General features: G+C 39.1%; 1 protein-coding gene across 2 annotated transcripts in view; it reads right to left on the reverse strand.

Annotated features, from left to right (window-relative positions):
* KLHL1 (kelch like family member 1) overlaps positions 1-20734 on the reverse strand; it is a 163085-nt gene that overhangs the window by 30616 nt on the left and 111735 nt on the right. For both annotated transcript variants that reach the window (XM_070942781.1, XM_070942779.1), the window contains one exon: positions 9256-9480. In XM_070942781.1, coding sequence (XP_070798882.1) covers positions 9256-9480 — 225 coding nt within the window. The remainder of the gene's footprint in view (positions 1-9255; positions 9481-20734) is intronic.

The raw sequence follows: 20734 nt of genomic DNA on the forward strand, positions 1-20734 counted from the left end.
TAGAATGCCTCCAAGGTCCCTTCCATCTCTATTCTGGTATGATCATCAATGCTAGTGCTAGGTGAACATCACTACTACTGATGAAGTTGTAATTTGTGTGTTGAAATGTCTCGAAAACAACCAAACTGAAAGAGCACCAAGGATCTCTCACTTCAACCCTGAGCTACAGATATTCTCCTTTATTGGTTATTTAATTATTACCTTCCTAAATAGAAAGATCTTTAACAGCTTCTGGAAGGCTACAAGTGAAACAACCAAGGCAGAAACAAGATTCTGATTTTGGTTCTACCACCAAAAAGGCTTTCATGGGGATGCAACTCAAGATGTTGTGATATAAGCCTAGATCTTCATGTGTAAGAAGACATTGCTTCAGATACCTTGGATTCAGAATCCAGAACCAGAAACAATTTGGGACACATCTCATCTGGACAATAAGGACACTGCATTCTGGAATAATTAAAATTTCTAATTCAGATGTGTTATAATTATACGATCTACCATTGTGGCTAAATCTGCATTCTCTAACAATAGATATAATTGGCACATCAACCTGCATTATGAAAAGACCCTCCTGGGCACAGTAAAAAGGAGGAATTCAAGTTCAACATTGAGTATCCAATCACTTTAAGATTTTGTATTTACTAGTGTCTAATTTCACTTACCAATAGGACTAGATTTGATGTATTGATCTTCCCATTCCCCCCTTCCCAAAATGATTCTATTTATAAATAGTTATTGAAAACCTGCACAACTTTTCTGGAATTGCCTATGAGGGCAGATAGAGCTTAATTTTATAGATGTTAGCAGTGTTCCAATATCTCAGGGGTTGCCACAAAGAAGAGGGAGTCAAACTATTCTCCAAAGCACATGAGGGTAGGACAAGAAGCAATGGGTGGAAACTAATCAAGGAGAGAAGCAACTTAGAACTAAAGAGAAATTTCCTGACTGTTAGAACAATTAATAAGTGGAACAACTTGCCTGCAGAAGTTGTGAATGCTCCAACACTGGAAATTTTTTAAGAAGATGTTGGATAACCATTTGTCTGAGGTGGTGTAGAGTTTCCTGCCTAAGCAGGGGGTTGGACTAGAAGACCTCCAAGGTCCCTTCCAACTCTGTTATTCTGTGTTCTATGTTAGTGGCACCAAATTCCAACACTCAAATTACCTCCTATAATTGTTGCCTGTTGATGTTGAATGTCATGAGGATGGAACCATAAAACAAGCAAGCATCCAATCATCGAGAAAGCACTGAAATCATCACTATTGTATGTGCATGAATTGAGAAGAGAGGGGGAAGAGAGAGATGACATAAGAATAGTTTCCATGGTGCACTCAAGCCAGATCTTTGCATTAAATAAGACCCTGCAAATTAATTCAAAGTAAGAAAGAAAGAACTTGAGATTCTGTCTATGGAGATTCTCAATCATTCAGGTCATGGTTGTCCCAAAGGTGCTTTTCCAAAAAGGCAACTGGACTCTTTTGTTTTCTTTTGCCTTGAAAATGTTTTGCTTCTCATCCAAGAAGCTGTTTCAGTTCATCTTTTTTTTTTTAATTTGATTTATATGCCGCCCTTCTCCGGAGACTCAGGGCGGCTTACAATGCATTAAGCAATAGCCTTCATACTTTTGTATATTTCTACAAAGTCAGCTTATTGCCCCCACAAACTGGGTCCTCAATTTACCTACCTTAGAAAGGATGGAAGGCTGAGTCAACCTTGAGCCTGGGGAGAATTGAACTTGCAGTAATTGCAGGCAGCTGGATGTTAAATGCTGCCTTAGGAGGCATTAGCCTCCTACGCCACTCAGGCTCTATGGATAAGAAGGGAAACATATTCAAGGAAAAAAAACAACAAGAAAATCCAGTTTCCTTTTGGAAAAGCACTTTTGGGTTGAGGTTAATGTCTGCTAAAAATAAGAATTTGATGAAAACCATGCACTCTATCCTATAGCAAAAGGCCTCAAACCAGTGTTGAAATCCAAATTTTTTTTACTACCAGTTCTGTGGGTGTGGCTTGGTGGGCGTGGCTGGTGGGCATGGCGGGGGAATGATACTGCAAAATCTCCATTCCCTCCCCACTCCTGGGGGAAGGATATTGCAAAATCTCCATTCCCTCTGGGGCCAGTCAGACCATTTGCTGGTTCTCCGAACTACTCAAAATTTCCGCTACCGGTTCTCCGAACTACTCAAAATTTCCTCTACTGGTTCTCCAGAACCTGTCAGAACCTGCTGGATTTCACCCCTGCCTTCTTGCATTGAATCACACTGCCATTTTCATCATAGTCAGGATATTTATTTATTTATTTTGCCCCTTTTGGAACTCCTCACTTTTATTTTCATTGCTTCCTTTTGTTTTCTTTTGAAATGATTTGATTTTTAATCAAATCCTACTGGTTCTGTGGGTGTGGCTTGGTGGGTGTGACTTGGTAGGCGTGGCAGGGGAAGGATACTGCAAAATCTCCATTCCCTCCCCACTCCAGGGGAAGGATACTGCAAAATCTCCATTCCCACCTCACCCTGGGGCCAGCCAGAGGTGGTATTTGCCGGTTCTACAAACTACTCAAAATTTCCATTACCGGTTCTCCAGAATCTGCTGGATTTCACCCCTGCCTCAAACCCATTGCAAGAATTTAAACCTTGCCTGCAACATAAATAGGGCTTGTGTTTGATACATGGCAGTTCCTGGAATTCTTTCATAATGGCTTCTTTCTGTATTTTTGTACCGTAGAAAAATTCAAATCTATGATAGCTTTATGCCTTTTCATCTATGCTTCCAGACTAGCATTAGCCAGAGAAATCTGACAGGCAGATTTGATGAAAGCAATTTTGTCCAAGTTCTGTCTCTATTCCAGAAGTCCTTATCAAGATTATAATGATTTTGCTTCAAAGCAATAAAAAAATCAGATCTTCCATGTGACTATAAATTTCTTCAATAGAATCTAAGATTTTCAGTGCAGAAAAGTGCAGTGCAGAAAAATGTCCATCAAGTCCATTAGGAAGTTGGCGTTTGCTTCTTTACAATTCAATTTGTAGCAAAAAAAATAATTCCTTTTATTCTAGCCTTAAATTTAACGTGACATAAATTTCTAACTCCTAAAAGGGCAAATCATGCTTGCACATATCAGGATATATAAGAACAGCCAAAATTCTGGTGAAGACAAATTTGGAATTCTAAAACATGAACTTTTAGTAGCACTTCAAACAAATTCACAAGCTTTATTCTTTTCCCCATATAAAAATAAAACTTCTGCTTTCATCATTTTAATTAAGATTTTTCAAGCCTCCACTATGGAAAGGCATGTTTCGATCAAGGTAAGCAGAGTGATTGACATTAATAAGAAAACCTATTAGGCACTTAACAATTTGTGCAAGTTGCGGAAACACGTGTGAAAATGTTCTATTATACAGGATTAACAATAACATTGTGTTTGATTTGTGTGTGTGTGATTTCAACAAAGAAAAAAAAAGATAGAAAAATGGCCAGTTTAGGATCCTGCCTTAATAAATCCATTAGCAAAGTAGGCATTCATTCATTCATTCATTCATTCATTCATTCATTCATTCATTCATTCATTCATGCCAGGTATAAATCCCTAACTCACAATGAAATATCAACTACTAATAAATAGATTTTGTAAGCCACCCAGGGAGTAAATAGCCATAACAGCAGCAGCAATAATGTATGTCCACTTCAGTAAATATCTTTGGTAGCACTACAATTCTGTATATATCAAATCAAAACTAGGTTCTGTTAGGTTAAGTGGGGCTCAAATTCACACAAGTGAAGTTGGATTGAATACTCACTTAAGATACAACACTTACGCAGCACAAGACTTAAGTAGCACCCTTCTCTCTGCAATGATGGGTGATAAATACTATCAGACAACTTTTGAACTATCCCTCCTATTAGAAGATATCCCTGTCTCCCTTAGAATATGTCTTCTTGAAATCTAGATTTTACAAGAAATGCAATCCTTAATGGACAGACTATCCAGCCATTCATACCAATGGTATTTAGATTTTTTCCTAAAATATAAGCATCACACCAATGACTGCATCTCAAAAGATCCCTCTGTTAAAATACTGAAGTTTGTAGATGATACAACAGTGATTGGTCTCATTCAAGACAACGATGAATCTGCATACAGACAAGATGTTGAACAACTAGCCTTGTGGTGCAACCAAAACAATCTTGAACTAAATACACTCAAAACTGTAGAAATGGTGGTGGATTTTAGAAGAAAACCTCCTACACTACCACCTCTTACAATACTAGAGAACACCGTTTCAAGACTAGAGTCCTTCAAGTTTCTAGGTTCTATCATATCTCAAGACTTAAAATGGACACCTAACATCAAAAACATCATCAAAAAAGCTCAACAAAGAATGTTCTTTCTGCACCAACTCAGAAAGCTCAAACTGCCCAAAGAGCTGCTGATCCAGTTCTACAGAGGAATTATTGAGACTGTCATCTGCACCTCTATAACTGTCTGGTTTGGCTCTGCAACCAAAAAAACAAACACAGACTTCAGAGGATAATTAGAACTGAAGAAAAAACAATTGCTACCAACCTGCCTTCCATTGAGGACCTGTATACTGCACGAGTCAAAAAGAGGGCTATGAAAATATCTACAGACTCCTCACATCCTGGACATAAATTGTTTCAACTTCTACCCTCAAAACGACACTATAGGACGCTGCACACCAGAACAACTAGACACAAGAACAGTTTTTTCCCAAATGCCATCACTCTGCTTCACAACTAATTCCCACAACACTGTCAAATAATTTACTAAGACTGTATTACTATTATTCTTCTCTTCCTTACTAGAATTTATCTTTTCCCACTTATTACTATAACCATGATGCTTGTATCTTTCAATTTATATTGTTTTTATTTGTTTCCTAGTATGATTTGATAACTTATTAGTAACCTTGACTATCACTAAGTGTTGTATCTTTTTATTCTTGATGAATGTATTTTATTCCCCTTATATACACTGAAAGCATATACACCATAGACAAATTCCTTGTGTGTCCAATCACACTTGGCCAATAAAGAATTCTATTTCTATTTCTATCTTGAAATCACCAATACAAGAACTAAATTCTGTGCCCGAGCAATAAGGCTTCCTTATGTCAGATCCAGCATACAGACTAGGTTGTTTATTGAACTGATAAAATTCGATCACATTTTAAAATTGCATTACTGGTAGATTGTTTAAACTTTTCTGATAGACCTTAAATAATAAATATTTGTTGGTATGTTTCTGTATTCATTCTAACTTCCAGTCCAAAGACTCCCTTAACAAATAGTTTTAAATTATTGTTATGGGAAGTTGGAAAATACCTTCCTGTCTCTAGATATAAAACAGTGGAAACCTTCTCTCTATTCTTTTTTAAAGTACCTATCTCATATTTATCATTTGGGGGTACACACCGTAATCCAAAATCCAATTTTCTCTATCATATATATTCTTATGTTCTAGCTGGTACAAAATAATTGGTCTCATGAAATCACTAAGATATGCGTTTCAGTGCTGTTCTTTTATTTTTCTTGGTTAAAGTTGACAGTCTGTAATAGTTGAGTCAGTCTAATGAACAAGGATTATGCTCACGCTTCTATCGGAGAACACTGCTGAACTTTAAAGAAATTGCTGAAGAAAATAGGAAAGATTAGATTTTGTACCACTGCACTGTAATTTAATCCCCTGCAAACATTGACAGTCCCCTTGTTAAACTGCTCTAGACAATGAACAAAAGAATATAAAGAAAAGAAATAAGAGTGCTGGTATAATGAAAATTACACCTTGAATTTAAAATGCAATGAAAATCCATCTGCCACAATACAAAGGTAATCCATTGCTATTTTCATTGAAGTAGATTTACAATGGGAAGAAATTGATGAGATAGAAAAATAATTTTGTTCCGCAGTTATTCCGGAAGACTTCAATCAGCTCTAACTCTTTATCGAATGTAGCTTAAACTCGTATGACTGCTGAGAAAACGGTGCAAAACTATTAAATACTGTGCCTTTTAAAGTTGTATTTATTAAAAAATACCGCACAGTGAATTGGTTACAGTCCAATGTATAGTCCTTCAGATCTGTCACTAAGGTAAAGGTAAAGGTTCCCCTTGCACATATGTGCTAGTTGTTCCTGACTCTAGGGGGCGGTGCTCATCTCCGTTTCAAAGCCAAAGAGCCAGCGCTGTCCAAAGATGTGTTCGTAGTCATGTGGCCGGCATGACTAAATGCCAAAGGCGCACGGAACACTGTTACCTTCCCGCCAAAGGTGGTCCCTATTTTTCTACTTGCATTTTTTATGTGCTTTTGAACTGCTAGATTGGCAGAAGCTGGGACAAGTAACCGGAACTCACCCCATTGCGCGGCACTAGGGATTCGAACCACTGAACAGCCGACCTTTTGATTGACAACCTCAGCGTCTTAGCCACTGAGCCACCGTGTCCCTATAGTCTGTCACTATCATCTAGCAAAACCTTTCAAATCTGAACCGCTAAAAAACAGCTGCCATGCATTCAAACTGAGCTGCCTTGTAATTACATCTCAAAAGTTTCTGAGCTTGAAAAATCTCCCCTTGGCATGTGAAACATTGTGTTTCAAGCACAAAGCAATTCCAACATCATTGAAACAGCATGTTCCAAATTCAGGACAGAGCATTTCAAATTTTAAACATTTGCTCTGTCTCTCCAACCAGGCAATCTCTCTGTTTAGAAGATCTCTAACATCCATGTAAATCGAAAAGAAACCATCTGTCATTATTACCTTGAAGTTCTTCTTATTAAGGATACATCAAGCTCCCTACATTTCTCTTGGCTCATCAGTTCTGACATCTACTACGTGACAAGAGTAAAGTGTCATCCATAGAGAAGCAACTATTGTGCTCTACTGAAACAAAAATCTATTCTCATTTAAGAATGGAATCCAGAAAAGCTAGGAAGAATAATCCTGCTACCACCATCTTTTTAATTCTAATGTTAGCTACTTTTAAGGAAAAGATGCAAATGCATTATAGTACAGAAGGCATAAAAACCTGGGAGAGGAGCACAGAGGTTTAATGGCTTTTAAACATTAAAGATAAAGGTAAAGGTTCACCTCGCACATATGTGCTAGTCGTTCCCGACTCTAGGGGGCGGTGCTCATCTCCGTTTCAAAGCTGAAGAGCCAGCGCTGTCTGAAGACGTCTCCATGGTCATGTGGCCAGCATGACAAAACACCAAAGGCACACAGAACGCTGTTATCTTTCCACCAAAGGTGGTTCCTATTTTTCTACTTGCATTTTTTACATGCTTTCGAACTGCTAGGTTGGCAGAAGCTGGGACAAGTAACAGGAACTCACTCCATTACGTGGCACTAGGGATTTGAACCGCTGAACTGCCGACCTTTCAATCGACAAGCTCAGCTTTTACCTTTTACCTTTTAAACATTACTTTGCGTTATAAAAGCAGCTGCTAAATTCATTTTGGGGCTAAGGAGTTATGACAAAATACTGATCAAATCTTGATGAAAAACAATTTTGTCTTCAATTTCTTTCTCTTTTAGCTTACCATTTCATTTAAAAGTAGAAAAATTTTGTTGTTGTTTTATGCTTTAAAGTCAGTGTTAATTACTTAGCTCTCAGGTTAGAAAAATGTTAGAATGGCTACCTTCCAAATATTCTTTAAACTACCTAAAGGCCCATCTGAGGAACTGGAATGCAACAACTTGCAATGGCCAACTTGACATGGCCAACTCATTGCAGCCAAGTTGCCATGGGACAACTCACAGTGGCCAACTCACCATGGGATAACTCTGCTCAGGACAATTCAACAAATAGAAAAGTTAAATTAATTTCAACAGGAACATGGTCAATCATAGTTCAATAAAGGAAGTCAATCCAGAATTACAAGAGTTACAATAATTTTTGACAAAAATGTGTCACCAGTAATAAAAGTAACTGAATGAAACAATTAATACAGCATTGAATTGTCCAGCAGCAAGTTGTTCTGTGGGAAGTTGGCTGTAGTAAGTTGTCCTGTGGTGAGTTGGCCATCATGTGTTGGCCATGGCAAGTTGCCCTAGACCCCGGAAGAAAAGATCAGGATTTATCTATAAGGTCACTACTCTATCCTAAATACTACTAACCTTCAGAAAACAAAGCTGGAGTTCACTTCAAACATTTTCTGTTATGATAAACTGCGGAGCTACTTGCAATCTGAAGACTGAAATGATGATGTCTCTATACGAGTGGGTTCAGTCACTAAATTATAACTACAAGTACATTTCTTGGGGGGGGGGGAAATGTGATGTGTTTGTTGTGAATTGAAAATGAAAGAAGTGTATTCTGAAGTTTATTTACAAATCATGTGATATGTTACATGGTGGTGCAGTGGTTAGAATGCAGTACTGCAGGCTATTTCTGCTGACTGCCAGCTTCCTGCAATTTGGCAGTTCGAATCTCACCAGGCTCTAGTTTGATTCAACCTTCCATCCTTCTAAGCTTGATAAGTGGTATATACTCAGGGGTGGGCTGCTGGGGGTTTGGGAGAATCTCTAGCTAAGATTTTGTGCAGTGCAGAGAACCCCCAAATCCTACTCCTGGCTGGCCCTGCCCACCCCACCCCTCCCAGGAGTCTCCACATGGCCCATTTTGAATGCAGGTAAGTGCAGGGCATGTGCGGAGGCTCGGGGAGGGCAAAAAATGGGCCTAATGGATATTTGGGAAGGCAGAGCCTGGAGAAGCCATTTTTGCCCTCCCGGAGGCTCGAGGAAAACCTCCAGAGCCTGGAGGGCAAAAATGCCCGCCCCCCGCCGTGGTGCAGGAGGCTGATTAGTCCACGCCCACCATGGCCACGCCCACTCAGCAACTGGGCAGAGTACCCCTTGCTAAGATTTTTGAAGCCCATCCCTGTCTATACTGTAAGTCTAAGTGCTATTGCTATTCTAAAATCATAATAAAGTACAGATTTTCAATCTCTCTTTGTGCCCTGTTGATATTTCCTACCACTATCAATAAAGTAATGGTACGTTGACTCAATTTACTCTTAACTTATCATTTGCTCTAAGTTACATTAGACATGGAAGCTGCTCTAAGTTTCAACATCTTTTTGTTGATGGGCCAGTTTAAGAATAGAGAATTATTTTCATTTTTTGGCACTGGCTTGATCTCGCGGACTTGTGGTTAGTGACACAAAATCACCCGCGATCCATTTTTTTTCCATCGCATTTGATACAGACATCTTTCATAAAGGAAACTCTTACCTAAGCCATGTCTGTGAGTAGACATTGGAGGCAAGACCGTCCAAGCCTTGGTCTTTGGATTATAACATTCGACCGTGTTTAATGTCTTTAAGCCATCTCGCCCTCCAATAACAAAGAGCTTGTCATCAATAACAGCCACGCCAAACTGTAGCCGTCTTCCATTCATTACTCCAGCTTGGATCCATATATTGGTCCTAAGATCGTACTTCTCAATGGTTGTAGCACCTGCTGAGAAACATCAATAATGAAATTAGTGAGCGCACAGAAGGACTTGCATGATTTACAGCATATATATATAACTGAGGTTAATTCAATTGCCTAACATGCAGGAAGCCCAAGTTCAAATCTGAGTAAGGGTATGGCTAGCTGATGAGAGCTAAATAGCTTGAAACAGATCTATACTAGTCTCCCTTTATTTCTTTATCAGCAAAATATAAATTTGGTATAAAATGGTTTGTCGTGAATGCGACTGCTTGAGGGCTCCTGGATTGGAGCTGAAAGGCGAAAGGGAGCAGAATGCCCCCTCCCACATGTTGGGGTAGACCAACATTTCTTTCCTGTTGTAGTTAAAACAAAAGCCCAGCAACCTTGGCAAATGCACAGATCCTTGAATCCAGTTATTAAGACAGAGTATATCTGTGTTAATTCTCACAGTTCCTAAGCAGCCGTTTCAGGTTTTACTTCCCTGTTATTTTGGCAGCTGATCATACAGTAAGCCCCCAGGGGAACAAATTAATTATTTTAAAATTCAGATGAGAGAATTCACACCTCATTAAAGCTCTCGGTTACTACACGTTGTGTGCGTTTGGGTTGGAATTTCTCCTACTGCTAGTTGGATCCACATATTGTGAGGTTTAGATTTAACGATTACTCTTCCTATATTTTCCATCAGGTTTTGTATGTTTCTGTCTTTCTTTATCGTTTCTTACCAATATGATGCAGAATGAAAACTACGCCAAGTCCAACTTCTTTTCAATGTAGGAATCCAAGTTAAAGCATCCTGGCTAGAACCTTTAACAACCTACTACAAAGGGGTGATCTGCCTATCTGAATTAATGATCCTGTTGAAGTGGTGTTTTTCTTAAAATAGAAGATTGTAGGAAGTGACCCACGCAAATTTATAACCTTAACCAACTTAATACAAAACAGTGCAGTTCTGTTTTGTTTTTAGAAAATTTTTCTAAATGAGAAGAGATTCAAAATCAGGGAGAAAGAAAATTTGTAATTGCTTACCATTAAATATTTTTAATTTATTTCTCTACAGTTATGCTGTTTCTGTAAAACAGTGTTTCAAAATAAAAGGTTTTATAGAAATGAAATAGCTACTCTCCTAACTGAAAACAAACAAACAAAAGAGCCATTAAATTTGGTTGAAATGTTTAATAATAAAATGTTATAATAAAAATAAAGTGTTTAATAATAAAAGTCATGGTGTAATTTGAATTCTATTTGAATCTCAGTGTAACAGAATAATTATAATTAATGCAACCGTAGATATTAAAATTTCTTCTAATTTGCTCCTTAGTACAAGAAATATGAGCTAATGCCTGCATTCAATTATATTTAAATGTTTTTTTTTCCCGTAGTTGTTAATTCAGAACAACAATTTATACAAATGAATTAACCCTCTAATTAGAATGAGTTAAATTCAACATTCTACCCATCAAATTACCAAGCATATTACTTGAAAATATCACAGATTTTGCCAATTTATAGAAGTGGCTGTTGGGATTGTGGTATTCCAAAGCAGAACCAATACCTTGTAGTTGTAATTTAGCTAATGTGTTTAAAAAGCTTTGGAATTAATTTTGCAATAAGAATCTTTTAGAAATTGATTTATAACTGCAGGATCCAATCGCTAGAAAGGAATTCCCTGAAGATGGGCTCTAGCATGAGTCCGAAAACTTTGAAGACAAAAACCTCTGATCCCAGTAACCAAAACAGATTGGATCCTGCAACATTATCCTGGGATACATATTTTGTTGTTGTTAGTTGCGAAGTTGTGTCCGACCCATCGCAACCCCATGGACAACATTCCTCCAGGCCTTCCTGTTCTTTCTTTCTTTCTTTATTTTTTAATTTGATTTATATGCCGCCCTTCTCCGAAGACTCAGGGCGGCTTACAATGTGCTCAGCAATAGCCTTCATCCTTTTGTATATTTATACAAAGTCAGCTTATTGCCCCCACAAACTGGGTCCTCATTTCACCTACCTTAGAAAGGATGGAAGGCTGAGTCAACCTTGAGCCTTGACGAGATTCGAACCCTGCAGTAATTGCAGGCAGCTGGTCTTAATAACCAGCTTAATAACAGGGTGACTGAAACCCCTGTACTACCATCTTCTGGAGTCCATTTAAGCTCACGCCTACTGCTTCAGTGACTCCATTCAGCCATCTCATTCTCTGCCGTCCCCTTCTTCTTTTGCCCTCAGTCATTCCCAGCATTAGGCTCTTCTCCAGGGAGTCCTTCCTTCTCATTAGGTGGCCAAAGTATTTGAGTTTCATCTTCAGGATCTGGCCTTCTAAAGAGCATTCAGGGTTGATCTCCTCTAGGACTGACCGGTTGGATCGCCTTGCAGTCCAAGGGATCTCAGGAGTCTTCTCCAGTACCATAGTTCAACAGCCTCAATTCTTTGGCACTCAGCCTTTCTTATGGTCCAACTTTCACAGCCATACACTGCAACTGGGAAAATCATAGCCTTGACTATATGCACTTTTGTTGGCAGGGTGATGTCTCTGCTTTTTAGTAAGCTATCTAGATTTGCCATAGCTTTCCTCCCTAGGAGCAAGCGTCTTTTAATTTCTTGGCTGCAGTCCCCATCTGCAGTGATCTTGGAGCCCAGGAAAATAAAATCTGTCACTACCTCCATTTCTTCCCCATCTATTTGCCAGGAATTGAGAGGGCCAGATGCCATGGTCTTAGTTTTCTTAATGTTGGGTTTTAAGCCAACTTTTGCATATATGCATAAACGGAAGCATATATTCGCCTTCGTTTATGATTTATAACTATTTATAGATCATAAGACATGTTGCTTCCAACTCACTGTATTAGAAGAGAGAAGTTTTGTTTTTCTAAGAGTAAACAATGAAAGCCTTAAACTTAGACAGTGGATTCTTTGGTACCCAAAAGCTATCTTTGGATATTTGGATATTCATTTCTTAATTTGTATTTGGCAAGAGGTTATTATTTTTATTGGACACATGATTTCAGGCAAGCAGTTGGGTCTGTTCAACATGGTTTAATGCTGTCTCTCACACATTTTCCTGTAAACTATTTTTAATGTAAATCTATAAGCATTACTCTAACTGAACATTGTAGAAATGAGAGCTGCCATTCAAATTTTAGGTATGTTCCAAGGGAACTAGAAATTTCTGTTGTAGAAGCATTGGGTTAAATAAAGGATTCCTAAAATAATATTTTGTAAAAGTAGATAGGATTAGAAAATATGTCTCTATGGAATTCTGTAATTAAGCGTACGCTTCTGTGCTAGAGATAAACAGTTTATGAGATTTTACATATTTACTAGTGAGTTTGGTCTTAACTCTTTGCATAGATGTCACCAAATTACCAACTGTTTTCCTAAGGTAGAACCCTATCAATTAGAAAATCCATAATATAAACTATTATATTTGATTGACTGATATTTGGCCATAGAATAAACCCCATGCATGTTTATTTTCAATGAAAATGTTAAATAAGAATCAACTGCTACATGTTTGAACATCTCTGGGTGGAAAAATGTCAGATAAATATTCTTATTCTTTCTGCTGCCCAGGTTATTTTCTGTCTTCTAATGGAATTCTCCTTGATATCTGTGTCAATAACTCAGTTCAATAACATTTGTTCCACTACAATAGATTCATATTTTTTTTTTTTACTTCAATACATACAGTTGCAGGCCAAGGTCATTAGCTTACACCTACTTGAAGCAACATTAGTAAATTTTGAGCAAGTGGTCAAGGTGTATGTCAGCAGCAGTTTTAACAGGAGCAGAATCAGCCAAAAGAGCTTCCCAGGAAAAGTGATTAGCAGGCTTACTGCAATAACAAGATAACCTCAAAGAGGATTTAACGTTAACATATTTCTATAACTTTGGGTTCAGACTTAGTCATACTAAGTTAATCAGGTCCGGTTTTAAGTCCCATTGATGAATATACATCTATCTCATAGGTCCTTCATTCCGTATAGTAAAATATGGCAGCATTAATTGATGACTAACATAGTAAACTTATATATTCTAATAAAGGTAAAGGAAAAGGTTTCCTTTGCTCATACAGTATGTGCTAGTTGTTCCCGACTCTAGGGGGAACGACTAGCTCATTTCTGTTTCAAAGCTGAAGAGCCAGTGCTCAGTGTCAAAGACGTCTCCATGGTCATATGGCCGGCATGACTAAACGCCAAAGGTGCACAGAACACTGTTACCTTCCCACCAGTGGTGGGTTCCAACCGGCGTTACCACCAGTTCTCTTCGTGCACACGCTTTGCGTGTGATCACCGCACCTATCAGCTGGGCTAAAAAAAGAAGAAATAAAGGTAGGAATAACCCGGGGGCAGGCAGAAGGGCCCAGCTCCCAAACAAAGAGAAACGGTTCGGTGATGTCACATCGTCACCGCTACCGGCTTGGCCGAACCGGGCCGAACCGGGAGCAATCCACCACTACTTCCCACCAAAGGTGGTCCCTATTTTTCTACTTGCCTTTTTTACGTGCTTTCAAACTGCTAGGTCGGCAGAAGCTGGGACAAGTAACGGGAACTCACCCCGTTACGCGGCACTAGGGATTCGAACCGTTGAACTGCCGACCTTTCGATCAACAAGCTCAGCGTCTTAGCCACTGAGCCACCGCGTCCCTTATATTCTAATAATATATGCATTTAAATGCAAACTATATATATAGTAATGTAAGTAATGTAAGTATACATATATACTAGTATAGGCAATATACTTATTATATATAAGTAATACAGGTAGTCCTTGGCTTACAAAAGTTCATTTAGTGACCATTCAAAATTACAACGGCATTGAGAAATGTGATTTATGGCCGTTTCTCACAGTTAAAATCTTTGCAGCATCCCCATGATCATGTGATCAAAATTCAGATGTTTGGCACCTGGTTCATCTTTATGACCGTTGCAGTGTCCCGGGGTCATGTGATCCCCTTTTATGACCTTCTGACAAATAAAGTCCACGGGGAACCCAGATTCACTTAACAACCGGGTGACTAACTTATCAACTGCAATGATTCACTTAACAACAGTGGCAAGAATAGTTGCAAAATGGAGCAAAACTCACTTAACAAATGTCTCACTCAACAAGAAAAATTTTCATAATAATAACAATCATCATATTGTTTACATCTCTAACTTATGATATTTTCTGCTCTTCGTTAATCGCCTTCTTTTATTTCCAACTTCCATTTTTATTCTCTAACCATGGATAAAATTATTATTAGGATTATTAGGATTATTATGCTTAATATTATTATTATATTCTTATTAGAAGATATGTTAAGAGGGAAAAATGAATAGGCTTACTATGTTCAATACTACAATTGTAAGATCAGAGAATTAATATCAATGTAATGAATGCTGTTGTAAATCCTGATGGTGATTGCACAGAGATATTTGTACCCAGACGACACACTGTTTAAGGGAAGATCATTCCATCTTTATATTAAAAAAATAATTAAAAAAGAAATTGTGATTGTAAATCGAGGATTACCTGTACATATACATTATTTTTTCGGGGCGTGGGGGGGAAATTATATGTCAATGGTTAAAGTCATCAAAGCTGACAAGTCATCAAAGCTGGGAGACTTGAGTGCTGCATGATAGAGTGAATTCCCATCCTTGGCCCATCTCCTGCTCACCTAGCAATTCAAAAGCATGCAAATGCGAGTAGATCAATAGGTACCATTTCAGTGGGAAGATAACAGCATTCTGTGCCCCTCGGCATACAGTCATGTTGACCACATGTCCACAGAAATGTCTTTGGACAACACTGGCTCCTTTGGCTAAGAAATGGAGATGAGCACCCCCCCGCCCCAGACTCAGACACAACTACCTTTATATATCATGTGGCTAGGTATTTAAAACTGCAATCAATATCCTGATTGGCATTTAAGAAATGTAATAATATTAATTAGCATTATAACAGTATTTTACACAGGATATATTTCTTTTAGTAACCTGTCAATGAATTTTGTTATGAATATTGGTTTAAAATAAATCAACCCTTCAACCAGTGGTGAAATCTGAACCGGTTTGCTACTGGATCGCTGGCTGCGCATGCGCACTGCATGCCAAAAGGAGGTTTGGTAAGGTAAGTAGAACAGCGAGGGGGGAATCAGCTGTGCTGCGCGGTTTAGCTTCGCTAGAAAGCAGAATTTCCTGCTTTCTAGCAAAGCTAATCCGTGCGGCACAGCTGATCATTGGAAATGCCGGTTCGGAGGAATCAGTAGCTTTTTTAAAGTACCAATTCAATCGAACCGGTAGCTTTTTTTTTACTACTGGTTCGCCTGAACCAGTAGTTTTTATCACCACCGGTTTTCCCGAACCGGAGCAAACTGGTAGCATTTCACCCCTGCCTTCAACTATAGGCAGCCTTCTCAACAGCTCTGTTTTATTCTATATTAGAGGTATGTGATTTAGGTCAATAGCATCCTGTTCTGTGCTTATTAATCCTATTCCCAAATAGCACCTAAGCTGCAAATGCTTATAAAGTCTTGTTATAAAGCCTTCAAATTCTACAGCAAAATATCTCCTAGGAAACATATATAGATATTGGTCATGTTGTTCCCAAAGTTTAAGAATGGGGCTTGACATCGCATGTTTTTAAAAAAAAAACAAAAAAAAAAAACAGAAAGCTTATTCGGGGCCTTATTTCCATAATGGAATAAAGCGTCGTTTTCTAAATAATAAAATGGAATAGCTGACAGTCTTAAATTAAAATGGAATGGAATGTTATTCCTAATTTAAAGGTTTTTTCCCCTGCAAATAAGCTCTCAATAGTTGTTACGCTGAAAATATTTTTACAGGCTGCTATGGGCTATTCAGCATTTCCCCCCTTTTTTCTCCACTTCTTCTTTTCCTGCTTCTGTGATGATTTATTTTCAGGGTTTTGAAGGGTCTTGCTGAGACACCCTTTGCTCAATCTTTTTTTCATGAAACCTGAGTATTGATGATGATTAAGCCAACTTAGATTGGAAGGAATATTTTTCTAGGGGTTCCTAAAGAACAAAAGCATGACCAGAATTATTAGAGTGTAGAAGTTGGCTGCACCTACTTATTAATTTAGCCAAGTAGTTGTGCGACTAACTCTGCAAAGCAAAGTCTTACATTCCCGTTTCTTCTGAACATATGTTTTTTTGTTTTTTTTTTTAGTCTAAGACCCTATAAAGAAGGGTCACCAACCTTTCGGACCCCAGGGACCACTAAACTCATAATTTTAAATCCCACGGACCACTAATATGATCTGCCTAATGAATGGCTGAGTGGGCATGGCAAGGTGGTCATGTGACTGGGTGGGCGTGGCCAACTTGATGTCACTCACATTGAGGGGCGCCTTGCCAGTCTCTACTCGCCACTCCTTACCTGCCCACCCGGGCTCCTTAGGGCCCCAACAGGAAGCATTTGCTGGAGCTAAGCAGCCATCATGAGAAAGAGTTGGCAAAACATCTGGCTCAGTTCAAATTGGATCTGACTGAGAAAGAGGCTCAGCAGAAGCACCTCACTACGAGCATAGGCTTTCCAAGCAAAGGGAAACCCTGCGGGAGTGCAAGGCCAGGTACCGGCGCCTTGCTGGTACCTGGCCTTGGATCAGCGGGCTGAGATGGTCAGCCAGTTCCAGGCCATGAGGCAGTTCCACTGGAACAAGGCCCTACAGCTCTTCGCCACCAGTGCTTCTCTCCAGCCTTCGCCCAAAGCTCTACACCAGGAGTCTGAAGCAGATCCCAAGTTGGAATTTTGGTCCCCCTCTGACCTGCACAAAATGACACCAAAGGGGGAGACTCTCTGCAGCAACACATACATTCATTACACATATCTGGCCCAGGGGCTATAGTTTGAGGACTCCTGATTCAGTGCAATATAAAAAATGCAAATAATTTTTCTGTGGACCACCAAAATTTTCTCGTGGACCACCAGTGGTCCACGCATCACCAGTTGGTGACCACTGCTATAAAGACTACAATTAGTGTAGGAATTTGTTTTCTCCATATTCCAGCTCTGCACAACTTTGGATGTATGTGGGGAGTTGGTGCAAAGGATGGTGAGCACTGCTGAGGTTGGCCCTAAGTCTGCTTTGACGTAAGTGATATCAGTTAGATCGGGGGTGTCAAACTCAAGGCCAGGGGGCCAGATCTGGCCTGCAGGGTGCTTAGATCTGTCCCATGAGGCTGCCCTGGAAACAGTGGTGCCTCTGCCAGCAAAAACAGAGCTCGGGAGTGTCTCAGGCACCTTCCTTAGCTCCATTTTCACTGGCAGAGAGTTGCAGGAAGCCGTTGCAGCCAAAAATGGAGCTTGGGAGCCTCTTTTTGCTAGCAGAGTACTTGGGCCACCACAAGCGCCACCAACACGAGTGATGTCGAGCAGGCTATACCCATTTTGGCCACACCCATCCCAGTCCCATGAGATCAAACACAACCCTGATGCAGCCCTCAATTAAATTGAGTTTGACACCCCTAAGTTAGATGATACCTAGGCTTAAGACGTTGTAACTGTGCACCCCCTGTCTTTATTAAAATTGTAAATATATCCCGAAGGCTCTTGCTTTTATTGTTGTATAATTTTAATTGCTATTTAACTTTTATTATTATTATTATTATTCTTTATGGTGGCCAGACTATCCCCCAAAGGAGAGTGTGTTATAAACAAATGGTTTGTTGTGTTGAAAAGAAAATTAAAATTTCCTGAATTATGTGTGCCACACTGTTCTTTATCCAGAAGACATGCACTTATTTATCAAAGCAATAAAGAAAACCCTAATCCAAACACAATTATTATTATTTTTTTGGATAGGTCAGCATTTTGATTGTATGTTCCCCTTCCAAATTTTCTCTTGCTTTTTGTTCATAAAAGCTACTAGTTCTGGTCCAGATTTTTTTTTATTATCTCCAGCAAGTTTTATCCAAGTTCAAAGCTCTGCCTTTTTCTGAACTCTCTTCTCTGGGGAGAAATTTGGGATTATCGCTAACGTTCCTGGTGAAATTTTGCAAAACTCTAATGTTTAGTACTTTGTCAGGAAAATATATATGTTTTTATTACTTACTAGCTGAATACCCGTGCTCTGCTACGAAACTATGTGATCGGGCTTGATAAGTCAACACTTACAGCTTGAAAATTAGTTATGATTGGCCTCTCCTCTCCCTTTCTCTCCCTCAGCCTTGCCCCACAGAAACATCTCCTATCCTATCCCCTTCTCCCTCTCGGCCTTGCCCCACAGAAGCCTCCCCTATCCTATCCCCATCTATCCCTCAGCCTTGCCCCACAGAAGCCTCTCCTGTCCTAGCCCCTATCTCTCTCAGGGTTGCCGCACAGAAGACTCTCCTATCCTATCCCCTTCTCTCCCTCAGGCTTGCCCCACAGAAGCCTCTCCTGTCCTAGCTCCTACTCTCCCTCAGGGTTGCCACCCAAAAGCCTCTCCTGTCCTAGCTCCTACTCTCCCTCAGGGTTGCCCCACAGAAGCCTCTCCTGTCCTAGCTCCTACTCTCCCTCAGGGTTGCCACACGGAAGCCTCTCCTGTCCTAGCTCCTACTCTCCCTCAGGGTTGCCACCCAAAAGCCTCTCCTGTCCTAGCTCCTACTCTCCCTCAGGGTTGCCCCACAGAAGCCTCTCCTGTCCTAGCTCCTACTCTCCCTCAGGGTTGCCCCACAGAAGCCTCTCCTGTCCTAGCTCCTACTCTCCCTCAGGGTTGCCACACAAAAGCCTCTCCTATCCTATCCTGTTCTCTCCAGAGTTATTTTCAGGTTGGGAGGGGGAATAGAATGTCTAATTAGCATCAAATAATAATAATATAAGAAATACTAATGATCTGATGGTCATTTTGAAAAATCCTTTCTTAGCGAGCACATAGAAGCCAAGAGGAACATACGTGCAAATTTTCAAGTTTGTAAGCTTTACAGTTCTGGAAATTTTGTGATCTATCTATCTATCATCTATCATCTATCTATCTATCTATCTATCTATCTATCTATCTATCTATCTATCTATCTATCTATCTATCTATCTATCTATCTTTATCTATCTATCTATCTATCTATCTATCTATCTATCTATCTATCTATCTATCTTTATCTATCTATATAGATTTTTATTATGAGCTGGTTCAGAGGCTCAGAAAAACTTTAGAGTTTTCTTCTTTTTCTTTTTAATTCTTTCATGCCTGTGAAACACCATACTGTAATTTCTTTTGGTCTTGGTTTTTCAAACAGCGAGCATATCAGGATGTGATTCCAAGAAGTTTTAAAAAGGATACCCGATTTAAAAAGCAAAGTAGTGTCTTAAATTAAATCAACATTTTTTTCTGTCAGATCATCACTTTTGATCCACGAGGGGCAGATTGTCTTCAAAAATGTCACTAGCCTTACCTACTTTGCCTGGAAAACTTCCCAAGATTATATTTAGCTAAACCTCAAGGTGAGTTTGTTCTCGGTGTCCATAAACACTAGTGCATTATTAATGTTTATGTAACTGTTAATTTTATATCGTCATGAAAGCAGATTGTTGATTTCTTTCTGTAGAGGAAGAATTATTGGTCTAATAATAAAAACTGGAAATACATTAGCAACTATTACTTGGCAGTTTTCCCAGCTCATCATCAGATTCAAAAGATCATACGGGTTCATGAAAATATTTATTTCACAACTACATAAAGAAGTTTTTTTAATTTTGATAGGACACAATATAAAAGAACAGGTCAAACCTTCCAAAATGTAAACCACATGCACACTTAAAGGAAAAAGAAGTAAATTAACCGAAGGAGTTAACAGTGCCATAAACATCAAACGCCGTTCATTTTTTCTTGTCCAATGGACTGTAGTTTTTCCCCGATCAGGCTTAGAAGAATACACTTGAAAAATGTCAATTTTAATTATTGTAGAGAAAATCTAATATATGTAAACTACAGTGCAATTATAAATTCAAGGCCGCTGGCTAGAAAAGCTAGCAGTTTTGAAAGTGTTTTGTCTAACATTCAAAAGAAAGAATACAATTATGCCTCTGAAAATTGTTTAGCAATCTATATATGATCGTGAAGCTGGTTTGTTATATACTTTTAATTTAAATATTCCATGCAGTAGCATTTTCTACAGAACAGAAACCCAGAACAGCTCCAGCTTGGATTACTATCCAAACAAGAGTATCACAAGAGCAGGGGTAAAATCTAGCCAGTTATATCCGGTTTGGGCAAACCGGTAGCAGTGGCTGGGGTAGGCTCTGCCCACCCGCATGGATGTCATGACGTCACTTTCTTGCGACATTTTAAG

This window comes from Pituophis catenifer, unplaced genomic scaffold, assembly GCF_029215685.1.
Source record: "Pituophis catenifer annectens isolate HBS135680 unplaced genomic scaffold, rPitCat1.0.hap2 SCAF_4, whole genome shotgun sequence".
In the NCBI taxonomy this organism is placed as follows: Eukaryota; Metazoa; Chordata; class Lepidosauria; order Squamata; family Colubridae; genus Pituophis; species Pituophis catenifer.